The 21,492-nt window shown below is 32.4% G+C and overlaps 1 protein-coding gene across 3 annotated transcripts in view; it reads right to left on the bottom strand.

Annotated features, from left to right (window-relative positions):
- The window catches only part of LOC118185305 (dopamine D2-like receptor), an 865,565-nt gene that overhangs the window by 66,263 nt on the left and 777,810 nt on the right, over positions 1 to 21,492 (bottom strand). For all 3 annotated transcript variants that reach the window (XM_085813823.1, XM_085813831.1, XM_085813828.1), the window contains one exon: positions 1,230 to 1,339. In XM_085813823.1, the coding sequence (XP_085669949.1) occupies positions 1,230 to 1,339 (110 nt within the window). The remainder of the gene's footprint in view (positions 1 to 1,229; positions 1,340 to 21,492) is intronic.

Consider the following 21,492-nt stretch of genomic DNA (forward strand, 5'->3'; position numbering starts at 1 on the left):
GTCCAGCACATATGTCGATGGATGATGTCTAACACATATGTCGATGGATGATGTCCAGCACATATACGCAGTTTATGATCCCAGAAATATTCTGATGGTGTAAGACGTCGGCTGATATAGTTTAGACTCAAATTAGTACTTGAGTTAATTCTTAAATTTTGCAACTGACATACCATCGTTTAACTACTGGAGTTTATTGAACAATTTAAGACCAAAAGCTTTCTCTTCTCAAAGTATTTTATTGCTATTAATTAAGTAATATTTTACAGTTTTTAATTTCTACAAATTTTTATAAAATTGATCCATTTAAAATTATTTAATTGTTCCATTCCCAAATTTTATTTAGGGTTTTTTTGATTAAAAAATGCAAAGGAGGATAATGGGGGAAAAATAAACAGATTTTGCAATGGAATGTGTGTGCGAAACTGGCATAAAGGGGTACAGAACGATGTTGAGCAAAATATAAAAGCTTTCTGCCGTAAATTATCATACCTCACGAAGATTTCAAGCACTATGCATCGCTACATGAAATTGAAGCTCTTAGGCACGCATTTTATGTATGGAAACTGCGAACGGAACTAATTTGAGCACTCCGAAATCGTTCTTAGCATTTACTTTGAGTAGCTGCTCCATTTTAAACACAGCACCGTAGATAAAGTACAGGTAGAGGAGCTCTGCATTCGTGTAAAAATGCATATCCCACTAAAACAGGTCAGAAATGAAAGGTTCTCTCCTTAAAAGGATAAGGTCAGACCGTTATTTAAAAAAATATTGCTTTCAGCTGATTTGTAATAATAATTTTATTTGTAATAATATTTTTTAATTAGTTCCTTAATAGATTGCGGCTTACCAGACTGACACACATTTGTGGATTCAAACAGCCGGCATATAGGCGGGAACGAAAATGAAGTAAACGTGAATTAACAAAGGAGAAAATGGAAGATAGCTTTATGAAAACTTTAATTAATCTGATATAGAAACAAAGGTGCTTATTAAAATTTTTAATTACCCGTATCATGTTTATTGTTTAGAAGCAAAATGACGGCGGATTTCGTTTTCATCCTGAAGATAAATGATCTACCACACTCCGTCTCGAAATTGGTTGGGATTTTCATAAAATGTCTTAATCTAATATTGTATCTATCTTCGTATGATTTTACAAGCCAATCGTATCAGATAAAATCTAATTTAATAATGCAAATGGTATATCTTATATTTTCGACACGTACCTGTCGATGCTGATAGCAACGAGGTTGAAAATTGAAGCCGTGCTGCATGTTACGTCCACTGCAATGTAAAAGTCGCAGAGAGTGTCACTCAGTTCCCAGTCCACATTCACCTGTGTGATCAATAAACAGAAAAAATAATGACATAAAGAACCAGTTAAAAACACATTTATTTATTCACAATAATTAAAGTAGTCACAATGAATTTATAAACTAACATACGGATAATAGCAATTATTATTAAAAATAATAATTTCTGTAACACTTAAAGAACACTAAATTAAATTAAAACACAATTAAATGAATAACGAACATTAAAAAGAAATGAATAACAATTACAGAATATCATTGAATATAAATATATTTAAAAGCGAAAAGCATTTTAAACTGCATTTTTTAGCTTTTTTTCCGGGTAAAACTAGAAAACGGAATAATTCATTATTAGTAGGAAAGCATAATATATTTGCTATGCGAATTTTAGAAATTCTTTCGTCGTCGTTCTAAGTTCCAGCAAATATTTTCGCTTTTTCTTTCTTTTACTTTTGCATGACTTCTCCTCTGTAGAAAATGGTTTTCAGTACAGGAATGCACTTAATATTTTCAAAGATACTTAATTTTACCTGGCTTTCGTTTAAATTCTTATTTCTTCATTCTCTACCAAATTAATCTGCTCTATTATTGCAAAATCATTATATATGCATGCTGCTGTTCTTTTCAAAAAGATGAAGAACATTCAAACATTTTTTAAAGTATTTTCTCCCTCCTTGCTGCATGCATTCAGAGTCATAAGGTATAAGGCATTTCGCCCGCCGTCTTAGCATGCCTTCGTGGTGTAGTGGTCAGCACGCTCGACGCGTATTAGAGAAGTCCGTTGTTCGAGTCCCGGGGAGGGCATTTCTCATTTTTCGTCTCAGCTGCTTCGAAATAACCTAGTGTCTCTACAGTGGCGCCCGAACTAAAAAAAGTAGTAAATGATGATGATGATGATTCTCCACCACTTAAATTTGACGAACGGATCCCCTAATCCTCAGTCGTCTTTCAAAAAAAGGGGAGTATATAAAATATTTCTCCCACCTTTTTAACATGTCTTCGTGGTGCAGTAGTTAGCATGCTCGGCGCGTATTCGAGAGGTCCGTCGTTTGAGTCCCGACAAGGACATTGCTCTTTTTTCATCACACCTGCTTCAAAATAACCTAATATCTCTAGAAAGGTAGCACACTTGGTGCGTGTTTCGAGAGGTCCATGTTCGAATACTCGCGAGGGCACTGCTCATTGCTCATGTCTCCTGCTTCAAAACAACTTAATGACTCTACGGTGGCGCTGGAACGAACTAAAAGATGGTGGATGATGATTCTTCCCCACCAGAATTTGGCGATTGGCTCCTTTAATCCCCAGCTGTACTTTATATAGGGTAGTATAGAAATTATTTTCTCTCTCGGATAATCTATGGAATATGGTAACAGGTAGTTTGGCGACATTTTGGTAACGCGATAAAGGTTACTATGTATGACTTTAGCAATAATCTGAGAAGTACACAGTTCGAATCCCAGATTATTTTGTCTCAGAGAAATGAGAGATCATGAGACATGTCATGTGACATGTCATGTTTTAAGTGAAAATAGGTCGATGTGTACATGGATAAAGTCAAGCGTGTGCGCAATGCCATTTTTGTGCAATTCTGGGATGTTTTTTTAAGTGAAAATAGGTCGACGTGTACATGGATACCGCGTATGTGCAATTCTTAAAATCGCATGAAGCAGTGGGCGATTTTGCACTTTCTCCCAATTTCGCACCTAATCTTCGTCATGATTAAGCACTTTTGTTCCGTAAAAGTTCTAGCATAAGCGTAATTCGGCTAGCAAATTGTTGGAAAATGTTGAGGGGAAAAAATGCCTTTACTTCGTGAAAACAAAATGGCGTCCAAAAAACCAGCAGGTTGCTGTAGTAAGGTTGGTCGCCAAATTTTCGCCAAAACATCGCCAAGTTACCATAATCCGAAGATTCACCTCTTTCTCTTTTCTGCATGTCTTCGTGGAGTAAAGGCAGCACACTTGGCGCATATTCAGGAGGTATAGGTTCCAGACCCGGGCATTGCACATTTTTCATGTCATCCTTTTAATGAACCTCCAGTCCAATGGTGGACTCTTCATTATTTGGCATTGCTACATATTCAAGTAATTAATTTGCATACATTCTAAAAGAGGTTTATAGCTAGTAAGGAGTCTCACATAAAAAAAGAAACAATTTGTTTTTAGGTAAATGAAAATAATCTTATAATTTATTTGGGACAATTGCAGATAGAAATGATTTCTTGAAATTTATGTTTCAGCTGCATTTATTGCTTCACATGCAGTCATGCCGCCGAAGCCGGATAGTGGTTAGTCACTGAGACTAATGTATCGAAGAGTCCGGGTTAAATTCCAGAAAATGGCTTGGATGTCTGTAAATGTATAGTGTTTCTGCAGCATGGGAACTCTCTGAACATATGGACTCCTCTCGTGTGGTTCTTCAAAGCCAAACTTCCTCTCGTGTGGTTCGGTAGTACGGAAAGAAGGGTGGAAGACCCACTGTCTCCTATAAGGTGGATAAGGCTTTTGCCAATGGCTAATGTAGTCTTGTACTCCTTCATAAGACGAATTTCGTGGGCTTGTTTCGACAGGTGAAATCACTCACAATGACAATAACAGATACAATGAATGATTAACTTACATTATTATAAACATAATCAAACTTATATAATATTTTACAGCTCACACAAATGTTTTCTAAGCAAAAATTGGCTAATTTCGTGATCGTCGTCCATCACTGTATAAATTACGTCATTTATAATTAAGTTTCGGTGTGAGGACATAAAATTCTCACGCCGTTCAGCTTATCTTCATCGCTACTGTAATCGTAATCGCGGGACTGCCACGTGCGCCGCATGCATAAAAACTGGACAGACTGGTTTTTCAATCTCTTTCTGCTGACGGCGTTTCAACCGAGTGTGTGGGGCCTTTCGGCCTCACATATCACGTCCTGGTATTATGGAGTGCCACTCACGTCTCTCTGCTATTTTATGTTTCCCTGTGTTGGATGAGAAGATATGTTCCATTTTCTAAAAAGTGCACGATTTAGTGATAGGTATTTTGGATGGAAATTAATCTGTCGTGATGCGATACCAAAGGTAAACCTACATCGAATGTCTGAAGTGTGCCGTTCCCAATATGTGCAGACCTGTTTCGTCAACCTCGGGAGAAGCCGACCATATTCTGAAAGAATAGAAATGTATGATAAAAGAAGGTTCCTTTCGTTTAGGATACAACCACTTCACATAAAATAGTGAAATTAGAAATCAGTATTGAGCGCTGTACCACCGATGTTCTTAGATTAATGAGTCGGACTCTCTATTTGCAAAACAGACGGTACTCGTGACACGCATGTTTCACGTATCAGTTTTGTGTTTCTAAGATCTTCATGATGATTTTCGTATTATGTGTTATATATTAATATTTAAGTGAAGTTTTTTTTATGAAATTAATGTGTGATTAAATGATTCTGCAAGTGTCATGCATGGGGGTTATTGGGTAAGTCAACCATTTTTGTATTCCTATTATTAATTTGTCAACGCAATGTACTCCACTAATTTTAAGGCTAGCAAATTTTATGCAGGCATGATTTATATTTGATACTCCTAGTATCACACCAGATTAGGAAGTCGCATTTTCAACACCACATTCGGTAACAAAATTTTTTTCATTTACTACTTTCCTTTCTGCCTCTTTTCGCCACGTGGTTTGTTCAGTCCAAAATTTATGTAGAATTGAGCGGCAAGTTATTTAACTGAATATTTTAGAAAATGACAAACTAGGTGCATGTGATTTTGGCTTGTCGTTGGCTACACTGCCGAATATAGCAAAGACTGTTGGCGATTCAAATGCTGGTCTTGCTAAGATAAGAATATTATTAACTGAGGTTAGATTCCGTTTTGATAAATGATTTATTTGAAATTCTAGCAAATTTGCAAAGTTGCAAAGTTGAGTTAAATTGCTGAATTTATATCCATTGTGAAAGGAAGCTTTGAGTTTTAAATTAGATCTAGGTTGGCTGGTAAATTTACATTTGCATAAATTTCATCGCTTACAAATCGTGAGGTATAATAAATTTAATTATAAATGTGTTTAATTTAAATTTAATTATAAGTCTTTGTTTAACGATTTGATATTTTGGTGGAAATAGTTTACCTCATAGAACATACGTAACACTTTTTTGATATTGTGATTGATCTATTTAAACTTGAGCGCGCAAAATGTTTACAAAGCAATATCAAAGTTCTATATTATAAAAGGCATGAGATATACTATCCTTTATACTTTTCTTTATTTGCTATTATTATTCAAATGTCAGTTTTCCTTAGAAAGCACTGCAACAAAGATATCCCACCCTTTATGCAGTTAATTCTCGAGGGCTTTACGATATCCAAATAATCTAAATTTATCCTAAAATAGAAAAGTGTTTCCCATTTTAGGATAATTTTTTTCATTATTAAAGTAATATATCATACGTAAATATTTCATTGAATTTGTTTATGACAAAGCAGTCAAAGAAAGGATTACCTTCGTGGAGGGCTTTTAAAGGAACATGGCTCATAATTATGTTATGCATAAGGAGACGATGAATACTCTTGCACAACCAGCTCATTTTCTGGGGATATGTACCCAAATCGAACTACCAAGATCAGAGATTTCCGTTCGACTTCTGGTTGTCTTAATAACTTTCGCTGCCAACCACGAGTAAACTCGTAGGTCGAAGTTTGTGTTAAGGCGCCAGCTACGAGTTATTTTGCAGAACGTTTTCGTTTTACCAAAATGCGATAAAATACAAAAAATTCAAAAACAATCAAACTCGTGGTATTTTCATGTCCTTTGAAGGTTCTGGCTTTGGCGATTAGAAAAAACAACACGACAATTTGTGACAATTCAAGAGATTTATTATATTTAATGTTAGTACATTATTAAGTATTTATAAAGTAAATAGCATAGGAACTGAAAAAATCATCAAGCAATTTATAATAATCTTTGTTATAATAATTGTTATAAAAAGAATCAAACTTTGTTATGTGCAACAGCCAACAACAAATATACTCGTTACGAGTATACTCGTAGCTGACGCTGTCATGAAACATTTTATCGCAAAAAAAGTGGCTACGATATAATTCGTATAATTAATAAAGCAATCATGAATTATCTAAATTCAGTAATTTCCCCTGTAGAGACATTAAGTATTTTTTTTTGGAAGCAGGAAAGATGAAAAATTAGCAAACGCCTTCGCCGGGAATCGAACCGCGGTCCTCTGGAATACGCGCCCAGGGTGCAGACCACCACACCACGAAGGCATGCCAGAAAGGCGGGACAAGTACCTTATATCCTCCCCCTTTTAAAGGGCGATTGGGGTTTTACGGAACCCAGTCGCCTAAATCCTGTGTGAATCCTGTGTAAATCATCATCCACCACATTTTTAGTTCGGGCGCCACTGTAGAGACATAAATTAATTTTTTTTGAAGCAGGATAGATGAAAAATTAGCAACGCTTTCGCCGGGAATCGAGCCGCGGATCTGTGGAATACGAGCCCAGCGGGCAGACCACCACGCCACGAAGGCATGCCAAGAAGGCGGGCGAAATTCTTTATACCCCCAGAATACATACTTTTTATTTTATTATACAATTAATTAAAATTTGTTGACGTGCTGGAACCGTTTTTGAAAATGGCGCTCCACAGCGAACATGCTAAGGAATCTGATTTCATTAAATTTTCTTGAAGGAACTGGTCTCATAAATCTGATTGAATTTAAGGAGATTGATTTCGTTCAAACACTGCCAAGGTGTCGGAATCCCGAGATCTACAAAATACTAAATATTGAATTTTCTAAGAAGTAAGCATGCAAGTCATTTCATGTATTGCACGCGTTTGCTCAATTGTGGAGTTCTACTGTGGGTGTAATGATAATGCGTAACAAAAAGTTTCTTTTAATGGTTAACAATAATTGTTACGTTTGATGACATAAATGTGCTCAAATGAAAAATCAGTCATCGCCTTCCCGCCAAAAAAATAAAATTACCATTATCTGGAAAAAAAGTTAAAAAAAAAAAAAAAAAAAAAAGGAACAGAAATAAAGGATACCAATTTTTACACTTTTCCGCATGCATTTTATGATCGTTTTGACTTAATCCTTTGCACGAAAATAAAATATTCTATCAAAACATATAAGACAGGCATTTCTTGATTAATTAAATCTGTAAATCTCCTTTCGTGTAGATACTCCGATTCACTTTCGATAATAATCAAGACAAGATTCATATCCGATACACCATAAGTACAGTGCTTTGATCTTTCTTACGAAATTTATCCTGAATATTTAGAATAATTTGCTGATAGTTATGGCATATCCAATAAATTAAAATTTTTTCATCAATCTCTCTCAATGTCGTAATATTTTCACATGATATAAAATCGATAATTTGCTTTTTTTTTTTTTTTTTTTTTTTTTTTTTTGAGGATGCTTTCCAATGACTAAATGATTTTTCGAATTTAAATATATCAAGTTATGATTTAAGAGGGCTGCAACTGTACATTTCCTTCCTAGAGAAATTGCGTAACATTATATATAAATTTCTTTTGTAAGGATGGTAATTAAATTCTTCTCTCAAATAGTACCATTTTTATGTTCAGCGAGTGCCATTTTTGTTCCGTTAATTTTTCATGCCGATATTGAATAAAAAGCATTAAATAAAATATCTATGAAAAAGATAAAAAAATAACTCACGCACTAAAAATAAAATATCATTTATAGATATGTCAATATTTTCTAAAAGATGTTACTGAAAATAAAATACTACAGCACCTTTAAGAAAAAACATTTTATTGAGATTCTAACAAAATTAGGAAGCTGTGAAAATAATATATATTTGAAACACATAAAAATTATTACATTTTGTAGAGACTTTAGGTTTCTCAACGCAGGAAATGTGAAAAAAGCGCGCTGCCTTCCCCGGGATTTGAACAGCGGAACGCCGGATTGCTAGGCAGACTTGCTATCCAGTTGCATCGCAAAGGCACGCGGAGAGGAGGTAAAACGTTCTTCATATATTCAACGAATATAAATTTCTCCTTGATAACTTTGCTTTTAAAATCTGTTATTTTAACAGCCCATAAATTTACTTGCATATTATGATTGCTAGTTTGAAGGGAGGCATCTTTATATATATAAGCGGCTAAAGTGTGTGTCGCCTTGTTGCCACTCGGAGAAATGAGCACGAAAATTAACGTTTCCGCAGTTTTTAATTAATATCTCAAACGATTGAAGTCGTACGAAAATGAGAACGGTATCGATGGATTCGAAGAATTTTTTGGAAACCGAGGATACACGTCTCGAATTTCAACTCGGCACCGTTCCGTAGGTATTCGAGAAAAAAGAATGTGGCACGTAGCGAAATCCCTCTAATGGGGAAAACTCAAGAAAGAAAGTCAAAAATGTAGGGAAAACGGAAAACGTAGGGAACACGAAGACGCGAATGGTCAAAATAGCGTGCCACGGACCCGCGGAATCAAACGGTGTGCTTCGCTAAGCCCGGGAGCCAGCCTTTTCGGAGGAGATGATGTTACTTCACCCTATATATATATGCGGCTTAAGTGTCTGGCGCCGAAAGTTTATTGGTTGCTTGCGCAACTGTACTAGCCAACGGGGTGAAGTTACCACGGCACAGGGTTGCCGTTTCAATTGAAACGTAGACAATTTCCTGTAAAACTTGCCTTTGCTATCACCATGAATAAGTCTCAGAGGCAAACGCTTAAGCGCGTTGGCATTTTTCTACCTGAGCCTGCATTTGGTCAACTTTGTGTTGCCTGTTCAAGAGTTCGTGAAAGAACGGACATAAAATTAAAAATATTTGATGGTTCTCTGCAAGGTGACCTTAAAAATGATGGAAGGATCTACACAAGAAATGTTGTATACAAAGAGATCTTTGACATGTGAATTAACATTTTATTATTTAAACCATTTTTATTGATTGAGCTAGCGGTGGACTCTTTAGAAATGTACCGCCAGTGGTGTCCTTCACTGTACTCTACTTTAAGCAATCATGCAAGTAGAAGAGGGAAACCCCGTGGTACAGTAAGCAAAGGGGCGTCTTCGCCGCCTGCCCTGGGTAATTCAGTTTAAATTAGCAGTCACCTTTGCACAAATCATTTTAATTACAATTTATAATATCTACAACAGCAGTCATTTCGTATGACCGTCCGACTTTCTAGTTTAATATAACCTATTTTAATATTTTAATAATATTATTTACATTTTACGGATCATTTTACACGGACTATTTTAATACAGATTTAATCATTTTAGACTTGTACTCTGAGATTTCTAGTACTGTGAATATTCCTTATTGCCAATCAAACATTTTGGAGCATTTTGCCATTAAAAAATAATAATAATTCTTTTTCACGATAGTTTCGGAAAACTCTTGCTTGGAGATATAAAGTTATGTGGTTGTTTCGTTTTCGAATAAATTAATTTCCTTTTATTGAACATTTTGAATAACAAAAATCAGTTACCTTGATTAACTATTTTATTAAATGCGTACATATAAACGACTGATTTTGAAGTTCAATCATTTATATAAAAGACCATGCTACTAATTTAAATTCTTTAAAAGGTCAGTTTACTGCATCTATACTGCCAAGACAAGTTCTATAAGATCTACTTATTAGAATCTACATAAATTATCTGACAGAAAACAAAAAGAGTGCTTGTGTGGGTAAATATTTCAAAAAATAGAACTTGTTCTTGTAAATATCGAAATCAAAATATTCCCTTTTCTATTATGGGTACACTTCAATAAAAATGAAATGAAAAAGTTTGATGACGTAATTTTTACGTCGAACATTCAGTTTTTCCTCTTCCTATTGGATCCAATCAGAACTTGAAGGAAACTTTTTATCCGGAGTTTCGAAACTGTGCTCATCAAAAACCTTAGAGAATTGAAATTGTTCATTGGAAATTCTGAAAATTTGGAACCATAAAGAACAATAATGGATTTACTCCTAGGGGCTTTTGGAATAACGTTTCTGCTATTGCTGCTACATATTTTGCATGTAAGAATCCAAGAAATATTTGAATTATTCGTCACATGAGTAAGTTAAACAAAGCAAATCCAAAGTCTGATTTCTTTTGAACACTGCTATGTAATAATTAATTTCAGAAATTTCATTCCTGTCTGATAACGTGCTATTTATCTTTATATGCTTTAGTACATAAAATGAAAAGTTCTGGATTTTAATTCAAAATATTAAATTAGTTGTGAACATAATAAGTATTCAATTTGAATTGTCATATAATAATTAGCAGTATTAATGGTTAAATATTAATTGTCATATAACAATTAATATTTAAAAATTAATATTGCTAATTACTATATGTAATTTGGAAGAAATTTAATTTTCCTGTTTGAGATATTCATGCCTATAATTTTCAAAGCTGGCAGCTACTTTGCAAGACTATGAATTACGAGTACAATATTTTAACTCACAATATATAATAAAAACGAAAAAGGTACTTTTTAAGACATTGAATTACGAGTACATAGTTTAAATGATTTGTACAATAAAAACGAAAAAGGTATCTTGCTGTTATATACTAAGCTATTATGCCATTAAAAACTAAATGATAATAGGGTATTAAATAATAACTAAATGATAAACCACTAAATAATACATAAACCACTAAATGATAATAGGGTATTCTTTGCATTCATTTCATATTTAAAGATAGTAAAAACTTTCAGTAATCATTGTGGAAGTACTCAAATCATGAATATGAATTAGCATTTTCTAATAATTTTCATGACCATTAAAGAAAGACGCCTGCCTACGTATATGTGAATATATTCTGTAAAGGAAGTTAAAATGCGGTGTATGGCTTGGTAATGTTGATTAAATTATAAGTTTTTTTTTTTTTTTTCTTTTTGTTTCACACACGTATTTTTAATTCCAGATTTTCTAGGATTATGCATAGAATTTTGTGAAAGCAGTATCAAAACCGCAAAAGAAAGGTTTTTCTGTATATAAAAAACAAAATTTTTATATGGTTTACGAAAGGTCAAAATTTCATTTAAGAACAGTGAAGTGTGTTAAAATCGCAATTACAATCTTTTACTTTAAAATACGCACTGCAAGGTCATGACTATACTCTTCATTTTATGATCATAATATGTGACGTCATCAGTTCCACTGGAGTAATTAGGTAGCTTTAGCAAAGTGGAGGACACCGTCTTTTTTCCACATTGGTCGTTACCAAGGGTTTGGGAAAGAAATGTCCTCAAGTGTCTATTCTTGAGTTACAGACTATAGTAAATATTCCTATACATGCTGCAAAACGAAAACAAGTAACTAAGAGTTTTCCCTAGAATTTCTTTCTATATCTACCAATGTGATATCTTTTCATCAATAAAACATACTTTCGTCTTCAATTCGTGTGGACTGTGGTAAATGTTTTCTAAGCATGAGAATTTTATAGCTTAGGCTTGCTAATTGCAATAAGCAAACCTAACCGAAACAGACAGACACTAACTTGAACAGAAGGAGCTTCTAATAAGACCGAAAACGAGCGACGCTTTTCAGAAACACTTTATTGACAATACTTAATTCAAAAATAAGTACATTTTTATAAGCGATAAGAACAGTGGATTTAGTTTGAGAATAGCCATTAGGTAACTTGCGAGGATATTTTTCTGCACAAAACTGCTAGGTGCGGGTTTTCTTGTGAAAAAAAAAAAAAAAAAATTCTATATACTTTAATAAAATTTAAGTCAAGTATCTCATAAATCTGCGTACAAAATTTGAGAATAGAAATTGACTACAATTACTTTTTATTCCTAGTTGTAATTGAAATTCAGCACCGACAAATAAATTAATCAGAAGCCGCAAAACAGAGGTCGCTCTTCTTTTTTACTGTTAATGATTTCAATTAGGGAAAGCAGCATTCATTATCAAAATTGTAGCTTTCCCCTTTTTACTATTTATTAGGCATATAAGCAGGAGGTTCTCATGGAAAAATTATCGACATTTTATTGTTTATGTCTAATTAAATCTCACAAATGCAAACTTCCTTCTTTGAGGCTATTGTAATAAATATGATATTGTTCAATACCTTGCGCATATCTTACCAATATGTAATTCAGATGCTTATTCCTTGGAAACTCTTAACATTTACCATTATTTTTCACTATTTCGCCTGCTTCTTTTGCAGTTCTTTAATGCCCAATCGTGGACGAGATATGCTAACATAAAGGTTTATGAATGAAAATTGTCTTATATATTAGCGTACTGATAATCTTCCCACAGCCTAGTTTTAAAGACAGACATTAAAGTAAATCTTTTAGGAAAAAAAAAAGTCAATAAACTCTGTCGTTTCTACTTTCTTGTACGAAGCAAAGGAAGTATTGCAATCAAGAAAAATTTCGTGGATTATATTTCAAAGAAAATATCCATTTTGACCGCTCTCGAATCCATTTGAACGATGTTTCTGCATGACATCTGTACGCGCGCACCGAATAAAGGACTCTACTATCCAAAAGGTACTGTACAATAGTTTTAAAATGGATTGAGAAGATATTTTTTTCGTGACATCTCTACGTACGTGCGTATCTCTCATAACTCAATATCTAGTAGCCGTAAAATGTTGAAATTTTGTACATGGGACTGAAGTAGCATCTAGTTGTGCCACTCCCTTTCTCGCTGCAATCAACCGCAACAAACGTATGCATATATATGTTCCCAATCTGTTACCCGGCTCAGTGAGCTCAATTATTTTATTCTTATATATTGATAAATTTTGCATCTTTGGCTTTAAACGTGACAGAATTACATTGTTCATATGCTCCGGTTAAGGTTTTTATGCCGGTTCAGGTTAATTATATTTAATTTAAATAAAATTAATAATTAATTCTCTATAACACTATTTATTTTACATGATTTGTTTCAATTTTATATTGCTAGTCAAACACTCTTTCCCAATTTTCTTCACGTTTTCAAAAAAATATTAGTTGCAATTTTAAAAGTATGTTTTCCAAATCGCGCTCTCCAGTTGGACGCTACATCTAATTCAACTTAACGCTACACTAATATATTACCAATATCTAAATTAAAGCGCATATTATAATTCTGAAGCTCATATTTAATTTCAATTATACTTTTAAATTAGTCTTTCAAAGTAGATATCGTTCCGAAGTCTATGCTATAAGATTAATTTCATTAAATATGAGCTTAAATTACTTCTTTCAATCAATATATTTACTCATATAGTATGTAGCGCAATATACGTTTATGCAATATGCGCATATATGCATTTCTATAATCATAAATCAAAATATTAGTAAATATTTATATTAATATATATGGTTAGAAAAACCTTTTCAGGTGTGATACTTCCAAAAGTAACCCAAATTTAATTTTTCATGCAGTAAAATGCTCGGCAAAAGGCCTTTCCTTTCCATTATATTTAGTTATCTGGAAATAATTCGTTAAGTTAAAAATAAATTCAAATGAAACCCTGAAGTATTTGCTTTACATATCGTTAATGCAGATTAAAAATACGAAATGTTGCAGAAAAATGTTTATATAAAACCCCGCTTTCAAAAGAGACATAAAATTCCGGAATATTAACTTAAAGATGGAATGCTTTAGTAATCACTTTGTGGCAATGGTGATAAATGAGATTAAGACCTGTGCTACTTAGATTCGATCTAGAAAGATAGTTTCATCTTAAAATTCAATTTTAGAGCATGTCAATTAAGGTTGAATAAAAATTGTTTAACAAATAAATAAATAAAGAAAATCTCAAATAAAAATAGAATAAATAAAGAAATAAAAAAAAATCTTAAAGATTTTAGATTGTATATTACGCCCAAAGGAGCGTTTTGTGCGTTACCTTTATTTCTTAAATATCATGTTCTTCGAACTTAAACCATAAAATTTAATTCAACACCAATATCCCAAAATAAAATAAAAAGAAAAAAAAAATCTGCAAATGATGAACAACGAATGTATTTATATTGAAATAATGAGAAAATTCGCTAACAATTGGAAATTTATTTATAAATCGGTCTGTGAGTTTTATTCTCTTGAATCGTTTCACCTTTACAAAATTTACTTCTTCTAGTTAGTTATATTAACCAAACTTTCCTTTCCTTTTAGAATTAATTTTAATATCTTAATTTTTTGCGTTCCTTATTGTTTTACTCGACAGATGGCGCTGCTTGAGTGTTTAATTCTCTTCTCTTCTTTCTCTCTCTCTCTCTATTTAGCTGGTGTCGATTACCAAGTTTACAATGAGTTCCAATGAACTTCTTCCTGACGATATTTGTTCGATTCCCAATACTCTACTCTGGATTTTCCATCCTTCAGTTTATTGCCGACTTGTGTGTCCCAGAGCTATACCAACTTCTTACGGATTTTTGCTTGATAACTTGCTAGATCTCTCAAAAGGGAGCTGCCTAATTAGATATTATAGCAGCAAAGGTTTCGCTATGATGTCTAGCAACCCTTTAAGCGACTATTCTCTTGATTGTAGGTTGGAAAATACAGCTTATTCAAACAGTAGAATCACAGTTTCGAAACAGTACAATCACAGTTTCAAAACAGTACAATCACAGTTTCAAAACAGTACAATCACAGTTTCATATGACTTACTCAGAACTATCATACTAACCGAGACAATAAACTTAGAAAGCTTCCAATGTTATATATATGTTATAAGGGGATGGTTTCAAACAAGAAGTCCGAAAATACATTTGGGTATATACTTATTAAGTATAATGTGTTGCGATCTGTTTAACATTTTAATTATTTGAAGTCCGAATTACATTACTTTTGTCACCATTGAAAATGAGCATAAATAACGCAGCAGAAAATTTATAAAGTGAGGAAATTAATTTATAATGGGAAACAAATCTTATTAAAAAAATTAAAGGCTTGATTATCTTTTAGTCGTTGCCAAAAAAATAAGTATGCTTAGTTACGAATTTTTGCACTATACATTTATATGTGAACAGCGTTTTTCACAGCTGGAAATTAATAACAGCCCTACCGACGGCATCTACCACAAATGATGGAGAAAGCTTCTAGTAATTCTTCACCACTGCACGGGCGATATACAAACAAATTTTGTAATTACGTACAAAATTTGTGATTTTTACGTGCACACGTATGTTTTTTAATTTATATGTCGAAAAAAATTTAATAAATCATAGAAAGATATTAGGTTTTTCATAATTTATTCGTAATGTTTTTCCACTTGTGAAAGTTTCTCTGAGAATTTAGAAAATTTTCTTAATTTGTTTATTTTTAGTTTAAATTAATGCAAGTTACTTAATGATTATTTAATTAAACATATTAGAATTGTTTAAAACAAATATTAGCTGTAGATATTTATATATTCAGTTGCCAATATGTTTGAATTATAAAGTAAAACTAACAATTACCATGTAGATCCCAAATTATAGATTTCAGATAGAAAATAAAAATTAATTTGAAATTTTTTCAGATTATATTTATTATCATTCAGTTATTTTTTTAAAATATTTAGTAAGCGAAATTTAAAATACAATTTGTTTTTGTTTTCGAGGGGTACTGATTTTTTCCTTTTTGTTAGTTTGTTTATTTTTCAAAAAAAAAAAAAAAAAAAATCTGACTAATCATTCTTTTGATAGCGCATTTCAGAACGCAATTAATTTCCAGAATGTAATTTCAGCTTATTATTTACCATATTTTTTTTGCGCGAAACTACAATGACGCTGTTAAGAAAGCTAAAATAATTCGCGGTTGCTTCTTTTTATGACATGTAAGGTGTGTAAAATGATTGAATATATTGTGAAACTGCTAACAACGTGTTCTTACATTTGTGATATTTATTTGGTATTGTAATTACGATTTTATTTGGTTCTTGTATTTATAATCTGTATGATATTATGGTATTTATATTAATTGCACGATTTTATCGATACTTGATCTCTTCCAGTTATCAGTAAACCCAACTACAGTATAATCCATGAATTACTGCAATGAAATGTTAATAGAAGAAAAGAAAATCTAAAAAGATTCAGATGTTGACGTCGTATCAGAGGGTTTAAGGTTTTTTATACTGTCGCCGTGTAGTAGTTTACAAATCTACTCTAGTAATCACTACTAATAACATATTTATTTTAACTTTATTATCAAACATCGCTTTTTGATACTTACGCCACAAACTATTCAGCAGGAAAATCACAATTAAACTCAGATTTCCGACAGAGCTTTAAGTGTTGCCATATATTTATCTTTTTTGTTTCGCTCTTTTCCAATTCGCCATATAAATGGGCAATTTTCTTTAAAAAATAACTTCCACGATCTTTTTTTTTTTTTTTTTTTTTTTTTTTAAAGTTTTTGACATTTTGTTATATTCTAAATTTTTTTACACTTTCATCAGATAACACTTAACAATAAAAGCGCAACATTTTTACACTCAGTATGTGTTTAGAGTTATGGATACAGAGTTAACTGTCACCGTTAAATTTTTTTCAGTCTTTCCTCTGTTCCTCATAGCAATGTTCAGCTTCGAATAAGACAATTTTTTATGTTTTATATCATTACTTTTTTTGTCTTTTTAACTTTACATATTAAACATCACTTTTTTCGTACTAATGCCGCAACTCATGGCCTGTTGGATTATAATAAAGCCCTCCACGGCTATCTGCCTAATCGCACGGGTGCCTTTGCGAACTACAACTTTCGAAGAGAAACTGGCTTACATTCATGTTACACACGGGGAAAACCACGAAACTCCCATGCACTCAATTGACTGGAATCAAACCCCAGTCGAGCTAGCAGAACTTTACAACTTTACTCCTTCATCACCGTTAGTGGGCTTTTATAATGCAATGATAACAATAATTTTATCATATAATTTATATTAATTTACGTTTACAATCAATGACCTTTTTTAGTTTGATTTGGCACGTATGACAGATAGTTAGAAATATATGCTTTGTTTCAAACGGGCAAATTTTATGTTCATCATTTCTATGATTATTTTTCACTCTATGATACTGTAGACACATTAAGATTTTCGAGGGACGATACATGAAAAATGAGCAATACCCTCGCCGGGACTCGAATCAGGGACCGCTCATATTCGCGTCTAGCGTGCTGACCACTGCACCACGAAAGCATGCTAAGAAAGCGGTAGAAATATCTTATAATGCAACATCATTAATTCGCACGAATTTACACTACAATTGTGCTATTAAACAGGAATCCATGCATAGTTAATAATAAAAAATGGAAAATATCGCAAGCAAGAATTTTCATAGTGAAAGAGCAAAAAGGATACTCATTTCACATACAAATTTATGACAAACATGAAGGAAAAAAGTGGAAGATTGTAACCACAACATTCATTTTGCTTCCTTAATTTAATTCGACTTGTTACAGCAACTGTTGTCATTTTGTGTGATGGACATTTTATCACCCTGAAGCAATAAAGAGAAGTGTCATGATTGATGATGAACACTGTTGCGTCCCTAGCATTGAACGTAATCCATATTTTTCATCATTCATTGATATGTTGATATGAGAGTAAATTTCTGTGCAAGAAAGAGCAGCCACCGCCGACATCAAGTTGGTTAACTAGTTAACTAAAAGCCTAGGTACACACTCTATCGCATAAAGATCGCAAGAGATGTAATTAATATGCATATATATATATATATATATATATGTCTCATTTCACCCACAAGCATTATTTTATGAATTTTAAACTGATTCTTGAAGAAGAAAGTTCACACTATAATCACAATATAACATATATCTTTAGATCTTGTAAGCAGACATAAATTGATCCATATACTTCTAAGCAATATACATAAATATTACTTAAACCTGAAAAATTCTAAATATTAAAATAAAATATCTATTGTAATAAAAATATTTTTAAATGTTGTATAGAAATGATTTATTAAACCTGAAAATTATTATTAAATAGTAAAATGTTAAGTACTGAGATAGCTATTGTTATTTACCTTATATTAAGAGGAGTTGGAACCCCAAAATCTTCAAAAAATTGTGATTTCAGATTTTTGAATTTTCAAATTCTCTATACTTTTATCTTTCTAAAAATACCATTCTTTAATCTCTATGAAAATTAGAACTGTAAAAAATCTAGTTTTAATTTGTCATCTACCACTTTGATCAATGAGGATTTTTACCTAAAAACGCGTTTTTCTCCTAACGTGATTTTTTTATACGCAATGTACCTTTTATCAGGAACTACTGCTCACAGGTATCTAAACTTTTTATGGCTTATTTATTAGGTTCCCTAATATTTACTAAAATGAGCTTTTTGTAATAAACTTAGAAAAAAAAAAAAAATTTTTTTTGTGTGTGAGAAAAGTGCTAAATTTTACTATGCCTAACAAAATATCCTATAATTTACTCTAAAATTCAAAATGTTTCAAAAGCTCATTTCAGTATAATCAGATAGGTATACTTTAATTACAGAAAAAATTTCAAGCTTGTATCTACAGCAGACTTTGAGAAAAGGTACATCGAAAATGGCCAAGTTAACATTGTAGGTATAGGGGTTTCTGATACCCCGTAATTGACATGCCAAGGGAAACAAACCAATCAATTAACAATAACCAGATTAAGGGAGAATGTTTCGTCTTTTTTTCAAGATGTTGGGAAAGAATGATAGGCTCAATTAAGCGATGCCTTCGGAAAACATTAGGTAAGGCTCTTTTGGATGGTTTGATCACTGTATTATGTGATATTGAAGCCGCTCTTAACAGTAGACCGATTGGCCACGAATACGGAATAAAAGATGACGCTGAGGAAGCTTTAACACCCTCGCACTTCCTCATAGGAAAAAAATTAACTACTATTCCTTCCAGCCCCACAAATCCTGAAAGAAATTTAAACCGTATGTGGAAGAATCGTCAACATTTGATGGACCCCTTTTGGGAAAAGATGGCAAAAGGAATATTTGATGGTCTTGCGTACATTTCATCAAGTGCGGTATCCGTCTGAAACAAGTAAAATACGGAAAGGGGACATTCTCCTACTACAAGAAGATGTTCCACTTCGCCACACCTGGAAAAAGGCCCGTGTTGAGGAGCTAATCCTTAACCGCGGCAAGAAGTCCGTACTTGTGTTCTGCGCACCAATGGACATACCATTACCCGACGTGTGCAGCTGGTCATCCCCTGGAGGTTGACCAGGGTGGAGAGGATGTCACGGCAAAGCCAGCGAACTATTAAAAATAATATTACCCTTTTTGTGAATGGCATCACTTACGTTTTTTGTATTCATAAATGTCTGTTGCTTGTTCTATACTTCATGTTTATGTTAGGAAATAAATAAGTATAAAATACTATCTCCTAATAGAATGTTTCGTCTTTTTTCCAAGTAGGATCAAATTAGTTATTTTGCTAGAGTTAAATCATAAGCTACTAACTAAACTCAAAAATGGGAAATATAATTAGTCTGCTTGAGCTAAAATACTTGCCATGAACAAAACCGAAAAAAATTATTAAGATTTTCTTTTTAATTTAAAGTACTCTTAAGAATTAAATTAAGGGAGATCCTCACTTTAGAAAAAACGCCCCGACACTCTGATAGCATTGTGAAAACAGTAAAAAACTATTGAGACCTGTACAAATTTATATAATAATTGAAATATGTAAAAATGAATATATTTGAGAACTGCTCAGATGTACAAATTAATACCCTCTTTTAGAATTAAACCCAAAATCAAGAGGCAGGCATTTAAATACTAACACATACCCAATTAATACATTATTTTAGATCTAAACGCAAATTAAAAAGGTAGCCACATAAATACAAATAAATTATTACATTCTTTTAGATTTACACGCAAAATCGAAAGGTAGGTATTTTAAATTCGTTTAGATTTATACGCAAAATCGTAAGATAGATGTTTAAATACAAAATTGAGGTACAAATCGATGCCAGAATGGAAATAAACGTTAAATTACTAGTTTTCAAAATTTGAGATGAAATACCTGCAACTGTAAATGTACTCAGTGTTATAATGTAATGTGTATATACAATATACACACCTGTAATGTGTATATACAATATACAATGCAATGTGCAATGCAATGTAATTTACAATGCAATGTAATTATGCAATGCAATGTAATTTACAATGCAATGTAATAATGCAATGTAATGTATAATACAATATACAATGCAATGTAATTTGCAATGTGTATATACAATATACACATTGCAAATAATAAAAAAAATGCAGTGACAAACTGCAAGGAAACAGGAAGGCAAAATACGCCAGAAACGAAAATTAAAATGGAATTTACATCTTCCGGTGCATCATCATCAGAGGGATGGTTCAGCGAAAGATGAAATAAATAAAATAACCTGTTTCTGAACTGACAAATATATATAGCTAATGACAAGTATGTATATATAATTGTTGTATGATCTTAAATTCAGTTAGTGCGAAATTGAGTTACTCTACTACTTGCGCAATTGGTGCAGAGTAAGGAAATAATAATTTATTTACTAAAGAAATATTGGTTATATGATCTCCTAAAATGAATTTTAGTAGAATTATCTTAAAAGAATGAATCCATAGTTAGTACGTTCAATTCCGAAAATTGTTTTAAAGTAACTTGAATGTAAATTGTTAAAAATGTTCAACAGGGACTTGAATTAAATCATGAATGACATAATTTCAATTGTAAAAAGAAATAAATTAAAAGCAAGTAATCATTGCCATTGATCGGAAATTAGTTGACTTTTCAAGGGGAACAAACCAACTCCCGTTCAATGAACAATAATTAAGAAATAAATACGAAGGTGTTTCGTCCTTTACTCAAGTAATAAGGCGATGCCAAACCGGCAATTCTAGCTAGGCCAATTATTTCCGTGAATTGAAGAGATCAAGAACCAATGCAGAGCACCAAAGGACTCATTCCGATTAAGCATTTTCGCTAATTCAATTTTGAGTGAATAGCAATTTCTTCAGAAATATTGATAAATTACTCGAGTAATTTCCTCCCGACACTCTCGTGTTTATGCATTTTAATTCAAATATATTTGTAAAAATTAAACATTGGAAATTGGCATTATGAAATAGAACTCAAAGTAATTGAAATAAACATTAGAAAATTACGAAATATAAGAAATATAATGCAATCTTTTCAAAAACAAATCAAAA

The sequence above is a fragment of the Stegodyphus dumicola genome, chromosome 1, assembly GCF_044657685.1.
Source record: "Stegodyphus dumicola isolate Sdum_Otavi_A_Nest chromosome 1, ASM4465768v1".
NCBI classification, from domain to species: domain Eukaryota; kingdom Metazoa; phylum Arthropoda; class Arachnida; order Araneae; family Eresidae; genus Stegodyphus; species Stegodyphus dumicola.